Raw genomic sequence first — 12,061 nt, 5'->3', positions numbered from 1 at the left:
ATTTGAAAAAAGGCAGCCAGAAAAAAGGGAGGTGTGGATTAGATGGTGAGAGGCATCTGTGCAGAGGGGCTGGGGGACATCTGTGAGGGAGGGGTTAGCCACATGCACGGACTTGACCTTGCTGTGGGCTGCAGGATGGAGAAAGTGGATGATGGGAAGGACCTGCAGAATCAATTCCTACAAGGGGCCCGTGTGCCCCATTCCTGTCTCAAGCAGGAACAAAGGGCTGCTTGTATGGGAAGGGGCCTGTGAGTCACTGAGCCCCTGCCCTAGAATCCCCCAGCTGTGATCTTGGGAGCATGTGATCCCAGCCAAGCCTGCCTCACTCTCCACTTCTATGTGATGTCAAGTTTCTGTGGTACCTGGGGAGGCAATTACAGGGTCTGACACCACTCGCCCCTGATGTGCTCACAAAGCATGTGGCCCTGTGACTCATTAGCTGCTGGAGATTGATTTTTTCAATGGTGCTGATGAAGTCAGCAGCCTGAACCAAGGGCAGCCACAAATAGCCTCGATTTTGTCCCATGTCACTAGGGTGACTTTAAGTGCAGGGAGCGAGCATCCTGGGGCTCAGAACTGCATCCTCCCTGCTCAGTGTCAGCTCCAAATCCGGTTTCCAAATCTGAGAAGAAGGTGGACTTGGGGTTCAGAGGATGTAGGGGGTGTCAGAAAAAGCCCCATCTGGTTACTGAGGCCCAGGGAGTTTTCTCAACACAGAGCTGCCTTTGGACTCCCATCCACAGCGGGGTACTATGCTCAACCTGCCTTGGGCCACACCATGGCCTCCGGAATAGTCTCAAGTCTGGGATAAACTGGCAAAGACAGGTGTGGGTCAGAGTCCAGCAATAGAATGAAATAAGCAGGTACAGGCACATAGCACAGAGTGACCTTGTGTGCGGAAGGTGTATGTTTCAGATCCCTGGTGGTAGTGGGCTCCTGGGCCAGGTGGCAGGCCAGCATGGGCTGGGGAACTAACTGGCCCTGCCTTACCCCAGCTGTACCTACGGGAGCTGCTACGGCTGATGCACCTGCGCTTCTACCAGCACCTGGTCTCCCTGGGCGAGGACGGCCTGCAGATGCTCTTCTGCCACCGCTGGCTGCTGCTCTGCTTCAAGCGGGAGTTCCCCGAGGCGGAGGCTCTGCGGATCTGGGAGGCCTGCTGGGCCCACTACCAGGTGAGCCGGGGAGGGCTGGTCAGCGCTTGTCCTGGGGCAACAGTCATGCTGCTGCACCCTGTCTTCCAGGAGGGCAGGACTTCCTCTGGGAGTCTCCCTCCTCTGAAACCCGCAGCTCCCCCACTAGCCTCAGGTCAGCCCCTCACGCTACCACCGCCTTCTGTCCCATGTGGCTGGCTTCAGACCTGCAACTCGCTTCCCAAGGAACTGAAATCGATGCAAATTGCCCACTGACTGCGTTCATTACCACCTTCTGGGGCTGAGCTCGCTCCTGTCACAACCAATCAGTGTGAAAGACATTTCCAGGGCCAGGCAGGCCCATTGCAGCCTGGGAGGCTGGTGCCCACGGAACCAGTGCCCACCCATCTTCTCCCCTTGGGATGGCTCAGGGAATAGGCCGAGACCCCGCGCCTCCTCCAGAGAGCCCAGGACCATCCTGCCATCCCTTCCCTGTCATGTCGATTTCCCCTTGCCGTACACTGTGATTAGCTTCTCCTCAGCAACTCTCCCTGAGAAAGCAGTGCTGTCACATGGCTTTTACACCCAAATGAGCCCCAAGCTGGTGATACTAAAGGAAGGGCAAGTCTCTTTGACTCCACAAGCTTTAAAAAACAAACAAAACAGGATTGCCCTGGCCAGGCAGCTCAGTGGATAAAGCATCATCCCAGCTTGAGAAGGCTATGGGTTTGATCCCAGTCAGGGCCCATACGAGAAGCAATCGATGAGTGCACAAGTAAGTAGAACGACTAACTGGAACAAAGAGTCGATGCTTCTCTCTCTCTGGCTCTATTTCCCTTCCCCCATTTCTCTCCCTCTCTTTCAAATTAATGGGAAAAAGGTTTTTTTAAAAAAATAACAATAATAAAATAAATGTTGGGAAAAATAAATTAAAAACAAAACAAAACAGGATTGACACATTGGGAGGTGGCCAGGACCCTTTCCACAGACCCATTCTCACTGCGGCAACCCAAGCAGCTTCTTTACACAGACCACGCGCTAGGCGGGGGCACCCCGAGCCCCACGCGCGTGTTTGGGAGGAAATGTCTGCCCATGAGGACGAGCACTGGCGTGCACGGTCCGAAACACTGCAACATATGTTTTCTGACTGCGTCTGCTTTGCAAGGCCTCATGACATGTGTGTCCCTAGCAGCAACTCGGCCACCTTCATTGCATCATGTGTAGGCTAATGTTAAAAGTGCACCCTGAACATCACCCAACAGATGAGGCCTTTTCTCATGGTGACTTTGCTACTGTGATCTCTCTTTTTTTTTTTTTTTTGTATTTTTCCGAAGCTAAAAACGGGGAGGCAGTCAGACAGACTCCCGCATGCGCCCGACAGGGATCCTCCCAGCACGCCCACCAGGGGGCGATGCTCTGCCCATCTGGGGCGTTGCTCTGCCACAATCAAAGCCATTCTAGCGCCTGAGGCAGAGGCCACAGAGCCATCCTCAGTGCCCTGGCAAACTTTGCTCCAGTGGAGCCTTGGCTGCAGGAGGGGAAGAGAGAGACAGAGAGGAAGGAGAGGGGGAGGGGTGGAGAAGCAGATGGGCGCTTCTCCTGTGTGCCCTGGCCGGGAATCGAACCCAAGACTCCTGAACGCCAGGCTGACGCTCTACCACTGAACCAACCAGCTAGGGCCAGCTACTGTGATCTCTTAAAAAGAATTCTCGGGGGCAGCCTCTCTTGGCTTGAGGTCCATAAATCAAGTTCACGTCATTTCCCGACTTCAGGCTAAATTTAGCCACATTCAGCTTCCCCTTGGTCAAATAACAGGTGTGTGTTTGTGGGGGGATGATGATAGTTTGGGGATGCAAATTTATCAGCAGTGAGCTCTGGGTGGAGGGCACTACCAGGTGCTGCCTTTACCTTTTAAGGTGACCCCTGAGTGAGAAAGGCTCTGTTCTATCCACTTAACACTGGTTTGCCTGCGGTGTCTGGACTGCCTGGGCCATGTCCCGGGGACTGAAATTAGTCCTGTACTCCTGTCCAGCCCAATTTAGGATGTGAGACACCCTTTCCTTCCCACTGTCCTCTCTGAGAGGAGCTGGGTACCCCCCTTCCTAGAACCCCTGTGCTGCCTTCCCGCCCCAGCCAGAGTTACCATGGAAGGAGCGTTCTGAGCCCAAACAAGACCATTCCAGGGTAGTTCGAAGGAAGGGGCTGGCAGTGTGGGCCCTGCAGCCGGGGGCATCTCCTTTCCAGGGCAGGTGGGGCACGGGCCGTTTGCTTCCCTCACATCTGTGCACACTGTGGGCTGCGCCCAGCCCAGTGTGGAAACATGGTTCCATCAGGCTGGGTAGTCAACATTAGGAGACTAAACACGGGCTTCCTGGTGCTCCCTGTCCTTCCCCTGCTCCCGGAAATGCATCTGGATCAAAGTCCACGTGCCTTCAGAGCATCCGGGTAGGAGAGTGAACAGGATGTACCAAGGTCAGAACCAAGTTCTGGCTTCCTTGCTGCGGGTCAGGTGTTGCCACTCTGTGGGGACTTTCGGGGGGTTGCCATGCTCACTCCATCACGCTTTTCTTCCCACCTTCTAGCAAAAACTTAAAGAGTCATCTCTAGGGCAGGAGTTGGAATGTTCTGCCTGGAGGTAGAAAGGCAGTGACCAGTGGGCAGCTACCAGGAGGTTCATTCTCACTGGTATGTGCCACAAGCTGCCGGTGTGTGTTCTGACCTAGCCTTTTGCACCCACTATATCTCAAGACTTTCACCAACAAGGCATCAGAAGGAGCACTGGCCAGTCTTCAGGTGAAGTATGCTCTTTGCCTCCCAGACAGAGAGCACCTCAAGGGCTTCCCTAAGAGTACCAGCAGCTGTGGCAGCCAGGATCAGCATCCTCCCTTTGGGTGTCATAGCAGCCTGTGGAGACTATTATAGGCACTGACATTGGCCCTTGCGGGTAGGCAAACTGAGGACAAAAGAGGCGGAGTGGCTTGCCCAGGGCCTCTAACCCACCCAGACATCCTCACCTGCCCTCTGCCTCAGCCTCCACCTGCACGCAGGGCCCTGGGCTGGGTCAGGGGCCTTGTCTGAACCCCGCTCTCCACACTCCCCAGACAGATTATTTCCACCTTTTCATCTGTGTGGCCATCATGGCCATCTATGGGGATGACGTCATTGAGCAGCAGCTGGCCACCGACCAGATGCTCCTGCACTTTGGAAACTTGGCCATGCACATGAATGGGGAACTGGTACTCAGAAAGGTGAGTGCCTTGTCCTCCGCTTATAGAGCCAAGCCCATCATGTGTAGAGCCCCACCCATGTGCAAAGCTCCTCCCCTGCATGCAGAGCCCCCTCCTCCACTCAGGCCCCACCCCCACTGGTAGTGCTGGGAGCTCCCCACCAAGGCCAGCTGGGTAGGAGCTATGGCCACTGCCTGAACCAGGCTGCAGGCTCCTTAGGCCCCATCACCCATGAGGCCATGACACAAGAGCCTCTCTCACCATGTGGACTGAACAAATCACCGGGGTTGTTAGACAAGTTCCCCACCTTGGGGCACCTCACTCGCAGCCCAGAGCCAGGAAAATAGAAGGCTTGTGGGGAGAGTGGCTACTTCTCATCCAGGCTCAGCGGAATAAAAGTGGGTGGTGAGCTTTGCCATTCCACTTCCCAGACTCCTGCTTCTTAAAGTTTCCTAGAAGTCTTCCTCTGGGGTCCGTGGTCAGGGCATAGGAAGAGGGCTTGAACCTGGAAACAGACTGGGGCTGCAAGGTGGAGTGGTGGGGCAGGCAGAGCCCCAGAGCATCATGTGGGGGCCGAGTGAGGGCTCAGGAAATGCAGGCTATTTGGGGAGCCTTCTTTGTCTGGAGCCATGTATGAAGACGGCTCCAAGAACCCCGTGGTTCCTGTCGCTGCAACTGGACCAAGGGTCCCTCCATGGTAGTGTTGAATGGGATACTGCAGGCAGAGCCCTCGACTCAGCCTGGCACATGGTCAGCCCCAGGTGTTGGCCATTGCTGCTGGTGCTCTTTGGCCACTGCTGTCCCCTGCCCCTCCTCACCTCCCATCCTCTCTCTGCAGGCGAGGAGTTTGCTGTATCAGTTCCGCCTCCTGCCCCGGATCCCCTGCAGCCTGCATGACCTGTGTAAGCTGTGTGGGACAGGCATGTGGGACAGCGGTTACATACCTGCAGTGGAGTGCACAGGCCACCACCCAGGGTCGGAGAGCTGTCCCTATGGGGGCATGGTGGAGATGCCTTCACCCAAGCCCCCCAGAGAATGCAAGAAGGGCCCAAAGACACCTCAGGAAGGCTTTGGTTTCCACAGATAGGTCAGGCTCCCTACACTGTTGAGGGGACTTCACCAGGTCATGAGGGCATGGGAGGGGGTGGGGATGGGCGTGGACAGGACAGGGTGGTTGAAACATAAGGAAAATACTTTAGGCGACATGAGGGAACATTTTCATATTAACCACGAAAGCAGAGTCTGAAGGTAAGAGAAGGAAGTCTTGCCAGCCGCCCAGAGGAAAGTCTGCTCCCCAAACAACAGGACTGGAACACACAACCCCTACACCTAGAGCCGCAGGCTTGCTGGCTTCTTGTGTCATGTCACCTTGCTCTGATGCATCTCAATGAGGCCCAGGATTTCCTCCAGCTGTGTTGGCAAACGCAGGGCATTGCCAGGCAATGGAAAGGGCGGGGACAGGAAAAGAAGGTCTAGTTTACCCACCAACGCCTGGGGGTGCAGAACAGAAGGGGGGTCCCCATGCAGAGACTTCTTTGCAAGCAGGACACCCCACTTATCAGGCAGCACTCTGAGCGAGCCAACTACCCCTTGCAGCTTCTCCGACCACAGTGGCAACTCTGACGTAAAGACATTTGTCACCCCCTCCCCTCTAAAAATAATATCCCACTGATTTCAGGATAGAGAGGTGTAATCATTGGGGTGGAGGTTGAGAAATTAGGGGCTTTCCCAGTGTCTGTATAAACATTTTACACCCCTGATATGTGAAGGTAACTGCCTGCCCACGAGCCTGAGCCATGAGGTATTGGAGACATGCTGGCTTTCTCCCTGAGTTGGGGGATTTCTGCATGAAGTCCTTTGGCATTAAGGTTAATGTCACCAAATGCATCAACTAGTGTCATGTGTGCATGCATGCACATGCACACAAAACCCTCTGGACAGAGTTGGCAATGTCTGAGGGAAATGATAGTACACACATTAACTTACCCAGCAAGACCAAGGCACTTGAAAACAGCTAGGTGGTTGGATGCAAGAGCGACCGCAAGAAAGGAGCCAGCACTCAGGGTACTTCTGCTTTCTGGGTAGGAATCAGGTCTTCCCAACACCCTCTCCCTCCTCCAAAACATTTTAAATTGCTTGCTCCTTGGGATTTAGAAGTGGACGGACCAGGGTAGGCGGAGTCCTCCCAGCAGTTTGTGCAGTAAGCCATTAGACTGGTGGGAGTGAGGATGCTTCAGCTCTCCAGCACGTTCTTCAGGGGAGGAGACCCCATGAGGTATGAGGGTTGAGGCACAGCCCCAACTGAGGGTTTCTTTCTACTCAGCATTTCTCCCTGGATGGAGCTGACAACTGCTGGGGGTGCTATCCATTTAAATATTTAGAAAGATGTTTATCAACAGGAAGGAAGAAGTGAGCAGCCTCCTCTCCTCAGATTCTCTTTGCTCCCTGAGCCCAAGTCCTCCAACAGGCAAGGTGACTGAGACTGGCAAGTCCAAGTTCCTGGCCCTCCTGTCCAAGAGCCTCTTGGGGAGGTCATCGTGGAGCCCCATCTATGCCCAGATCTTGGGGTGCTGACCACGACGGTCCAGTAGCACAGGCCCCGGCTGAGTGGGGGAGTCTTCACATCCACTTTGCTTTGGGAAAAGAGGATTGCTTTTCTGTGTTGGTTCCTGGTCCATTATAAAATTTTCTCAAGTTAACCACGTTTTACACTGACCCTCCTCTAGAAACCAGGTCCCCATGAACAGGTATGTCAGTGACCCATTGTCACTGTGATGCTGCATAACAACCCCAAAACTTGGTGGCCCCAAACTGCATGCACTTGTCCCACATGTGAGCCTGAGGATCAGCAACTTAAGCTCGGCAGTTGTGGCCTTGGTTGGCTTTGCTCCCATGTTGGGGGGTCAACCTGCTGTTAAGTCTCGGGGGGTGTTCACCTGTGTGGAGGTCGGAATCGGCACTGCTTCATGTCACTGCACCTCTCCTGCAGGTTAGCCCTAGCCAGGGAAAGGGTGCAGAAGCAGAAAGGCTCAGACACCTGTTTAAACCTTGGCAGGAGTCATATCTGCGGACATCCTGTTGGCCAAAGCAAGTCACATGACCAGACTCAGCATCAAGGGGTGGGAAAGGACTGTCTGTCTCTGTAGTGAGAGGAGCTGCATGGTGACTGGGCAGTTGGTACAGTCTCATCACCACCAGGAAGTCTTGGCCCAAATAACAGTGTTTTGGAACACGCCTTACCCAGCAGGGGCGTGACTTCCCCTGGAGAGGCAGGGAGTGCCCGAGAGTGGAAGAGGAACCCCCACCCCAGGCTGCAGTGGCAGAGTCCTGCATTGTTCTGCAATACTTTGGGCCGCTGGGGGGTGTCCAAGATCCCTGCATTTGGAGGGTCCTGGTACAAAGCATTTATCCTGAATCTTCTGGCTCCCACAGCTCCCCAAAACCCTGAACCAAGTGCTACGCTGCCCTCAGTGCTCCCACTCCACATCCCTGAGAGCTGGCCTGGGCCCTGTGAGATTGTCTCCTGGAACAACCAGGAGCCCCGAAGCCCTGGATGTGTGGGCTCGGGGGTGGGGGTGGGGATGGGTGGGTGGGGGGAACACCCTGCTCTGAGGGCTAGAGAAGCCGCCCCCCTTTGCCCAGATCCCTTAAACTGGATGCAATTAGAGGAAACCAGCCAGAAACCCCGAGGCAGCTGTTGCCTGGGATTATTCCCAGCACAAGGCATTAGGGTGATAATTCAGTCATTAGACTTCCAGTCTTCCCACCACCAGGATGTGCAAATAGGGGGTGATCAGCCCATGCCACGGTCCTCATTGCTGCTTATTTAACCGATTTTTTTAAATGACAATGTTACTGGCCGGTGTGTGTGCACACACATACCTGAGTTTCCCCACACGAATGTGCCGACCTTACAGGATGTCACCTGGCCACTGGAAAGAGAAGGAACCTTTGATACACACGTGCTGGCTTGGAAGGGGGACTGTGGTGGGGCTCCTAGCCTGGGAGGGCTGGAGGGTGGGGGACACAGGTGCTTGGGTTGGGGTCTTAACTGGCACTCCGTGATCTGGGCTGGAACAGGGAGCCTTGTATGTTCGTTCAAGGCTTAGAGGGGAACAGGGCTATTGCATAAGATTCTGGACACAAGTGCGAGCAGGGTGACTTGGAACTCACAGTCATGGGAATCAGTGTCCCTGAGCCATTTGGGAAGGGGGGATGGTCAGCAGTCCAGAAGGGCAGCCACGGTCTGGATGCCGTCAGCAGGCTGCCCCATAGTGTCCCGATTGGACAAGCATCAGAATGGAGGTTACTGAATCCAGGACTTCACCCATGTGTCCTCTGAGTTTCTGTAAGAGCCCTGCCTGCTGCTCTTTGGGGGACAGGCAGCTAGCGGATAGGAGGAACATGGACCTGGAGTGTGGGCTTTCTTGGGGCTAAGTGGGAGTGGCTGGCAGAGGTCACCCAATTCCAACCTTTGACAGGTAGACATAGGAAACGGGGTGATGACAGTGGACCATGGTGGGCAGGAAGGGTTCTCCCGATGGTTTATGTGAGGTTCCTCTGGGCTCTTGATTCTAGTTTGGTAGAAATAACTTGGAGGGGGGCAGCCTCCTGGGTGATGGGAATCTGTTCATGGCTATGCCCTGAGAAGCCTCCATCCTCCATCCCACCTCCCCTCCCCCTGCAGGGAGGCTGCAGGGTGTCGTGGGTGCAACCAGGGCCAGGGGCACGGGGAAGTGAGGGAACCTACAGGTCCAGCCTGAGGCTGGGCACTTCCCCTGGAGACCCTAGAGGACCAGGCAGCCCAGGATCAATTAGCCCTGTGTTTCTTATCCAGGCTGCAAGGTGTCTCTTGGAGTGAGAGCATTCTGTCCCTGGCTCAGAGGTAACCACCCCAAACTAAACAGCTCATTTCTCCCAAAGTTGTGAGGCTGCAGGATGGTTTCTCTGTAGGGAGTGAACAGCCCTGCATTTCAGGAAGACACTCACCTAGGGGTCAGGTACCTGGTGGTTATCCTGCCTCCAACCCTTCCCATGCCTGGCCTTCCACCACCCTGATCCTCAGTTTTCTTACCTGTGGAATGAATGGTGATCCCTACTTCACAGAACAAACATGAGTACTCCATGTGAGAGCTGTTATGAAGAGGCTTATCTAGTTCTTGGGACCTCACCTGCTGCTACTCAGGGAAGAGACCACTGACCTTGGCCTTCAAAGACCTTGGCTGAGAGTGTCCTGCTCGGGACTCAAGGACTCCCTTCAGTGCAGTACCGCTCTGTGCCTCTTTTCTGTAAAATTCACCTCACACCACCTGACTTTTTGCCATGAAAAAGAATCAACCATGACCCAGAACCTTGGCAGCCCTGTGAAGTGTGTGTCTGTGTGGATGTGGGTTGCAAGGCTCTTGAGGAGGGACGTGGTATGTGTGATCAAGGTCTCACCCCTCAACTGTGAAAACCACGTGAGCTTGGACCCTGGCCTCCTGGGTCCCTGGGCCTCCAAGGAGCAGAATGGGTGGGGGTGGGGCTACAAATAGCCTGCAGACATCTGTCCAAATTTCTAAGTAAGAAGGTAACATTTCAAATTTGAAGGGAGATCAAATCACATGGCCATCTTCTCTCCAGCATCTTGGGCTTAAAGAGGACAGGTTTTTCTTGTTTAAGGGAAAGTTTCATGACACCAGTACCAAGAAATGACTGATGTCCACAGCAACTGATTCCTTCTCTGTATTTTGTTTTGTTTTTTAAACATGATCACCACTGGTCAGGCCTGGACTGGTCACGTGGCCCCTGCTGGCCACGACCCCGACAATGCTTCTGGCTCTCACAGATTCCAATGCGAAGTAAATAAAAAAGTGTTGGCAACAAACCTGTGCACTTAAGCGCCTCCAGGAGACTGGCCAGTGGGTTAGATCAAAATGTAGCAGGTTCTGGTGCCAGGCAAAAAGGACCCCACAGAAGAGCAAGGGCTGGTCCAGGGTGTGTGTGTGGGGGGGAGCAAATGGAACTAGTGGGTGGCAGTGTCCTTTGGGTTGGGGGAGCCAGCAGGGCTGGCTGGTAGCAGGCAGGCTCCTCCCAGGAAGTCCATGGTGCTAACGGGTTCTTGGGCTGCAGGGGGAGGGCCAGGAGGCAGAAGGCTCTGCCTCCATCATGTAGAGCAGGGGTCCCCAAACTTTTTACACAGGGGGCCAGTTCACTGTTCCTCAGACCGTTGGAGGGCCGGACTATTAAAAAAAACCTATGAACAAATCCCTATGCACACTGCACATATCTTATTTTAAAGTAAAAAAACCAAAATGGGAACAAATACAATATTTAAAATAAAGAACAAGTAAATTTAAATCAACAAACTGACCAGTATTTCAATGGGAACTATGAGTCTGCTTTTGGCTAGTGAGATGGTCAATGTCCAGTTCCATATTTGTCACTGCTAGCCGTAACAAGTGATATGATGCACTTCTGTAGCCGTGACGCATGCTTCCCGTGTCACTGGAAGTAGTACTGTACGTGAGCGGCGCCGCCACATACGGTACTCCAGCATCCGCATCCTGTGCTCCTTTCACTGACCCACCAATGAAAGAGGTGCCCCTTCTGGAAGTATGGCAGGGGCCGGATAAATGGCCTCAGAGGGCCGCATGCGACCCGGGGGCCATAGTTTGGGGACCCCTGATGTAGAGGTTCAATGGAGAATTTATGGAACAGGAAAGAGCCTGTGGCCCTGAGACTGGAACACACAGTGTAGCACCAAGGCTTAGACACCAGCACTCCCACTTCAGGAAAAGCTGAGTTGTGCATATGTGGCTTTGTCAGGGGTGGGAGTTAGAGGAAGAATTCAGGCATCAGCTCCTTGAGAGACCCAGGATCCTGCTGCAAAGACATGCCCCAGGATTACAGGGAGGGTGGTTAGGGTATCAGGTTGTTCCTGGTTCTACTGGAGTATGGTGGTCGGTGCAGGCTCCCTGGGCCTTTGCACACCTTTGCCTGCAAGGGGAAGAGGGTGCGTGTGCACAGCTACACCCTGGGGGTTTCACCTCTGCAGGGTCTTTCTTATCTTCCACCTATCTGGCCATGGCTAAGATGTCTGAGAGACTCATCACCCCTCTGTGGGTGCATGGGGTGGAGGCTAGCTAGGGAGATACCAAAGGGCAGGTTGGGCCCTTGGCCCAGGTGACATCAGTTACCCAGTGTGACTGGTGGCTCCACTTAAAGGAAAGTTTGTCATTTGGGGTGGGAGAGGCTGCTTCCCCAGCGTGCCTGGACACCGAGCCCCAGCCCTGACCTGGGGTCTGAAGTTCTGGCCATGGCCGATGGAGGGACACAGGCAGAGACAAAGGCTGGCGTTCAGGGACAGGAGCCCTACCATCACCCCCTCCACAGCAGGCTGCTATGGGCACTGTGAACAAACAGCAGGTGAATCAAGGGCCCCTGAAAGACAGTCCCACAGGGGGACGAGGCCCATTCTGACCCCCACCTAGGGCCAGAGAGTAGCCCCTGCCCCTCTCAAAAGGGCCTTTCCAACCCATGAGGCAGCTGGTTCCTTGGGTGGGGCCCAAGTCAGGATGTTTGCTTTTGCTCTGGTTCTCATAAACAACCATGCAGGCCCAAGAGCCAGACTTCAGGGTGGGGCCCGGAAAGGGCCTGCCCTCTGCTGTCCAGTGGTCCTAAAGGCCTGGGAATGGCTCGTCTGTGGCAGTGTAGACGGCC

The 12,061-nt window shown here is 54.5% G+C and overlaps 1 protein-coding gene across 9 annotated transcripts in view; it reads left to right on the top strand.

The window, feature by feature from the left end:
• The window catches only part of TBC1D16 (TBC1 domain family member 16), an 87,165-nt gene that overhangs the window by 59,456 nt on the left and 15,648 nt on the right, over positions 1-12,061 (top strand). For 7 of the 9 annotated variants that reach the window (XM_066237753.1, XM_066237756.1, XM_066237752.1 and 4 more), the window contains 3 exons: positions 996-1,175; positions 4,235-4,381; positions 5,199-10,095. In XM_066237753.1, the coding sequence (XP_066093850.1) occupies positions 996-1,175; positions 4,235-4,381; positions 5,199-5,447 (576 nt within the window). In that variant the 3' untranslated portion in view covers positions 5,448-10,095. Of the gene's footprint in view, positions 1-995; positions 1,176-4,234; positions 4,382-5,198; positions 10,096-12,061 lie in introns of those variants that run through there. The other 2 variants (XM_066237751.1, XM_066237755.1) reach the window with 2 other exon arrangements.

The sequence above is a fragment of the Saccopteryx bilineata genome, chromosome 6 (genome assembly GCF_036850765.1).
Source record: "Saccopteryx bilineata isolate mSacBil1 chromosome 6, mSacBil1_pri_phased_curated, whole genome shotgun sequence".
Taxonomy (NCBI): domain Eukaryota; kingdom Metazoa; phylum Chordata; class Mammalia; order Chiroptera; family Emballonuridae; genus Saccopteryx; species Saccopteryx bilineata.
Note: the sequence above shows the minus strand (reverse complement) of the source record. Positions and strands in the feature narration are given on the sequence as shown.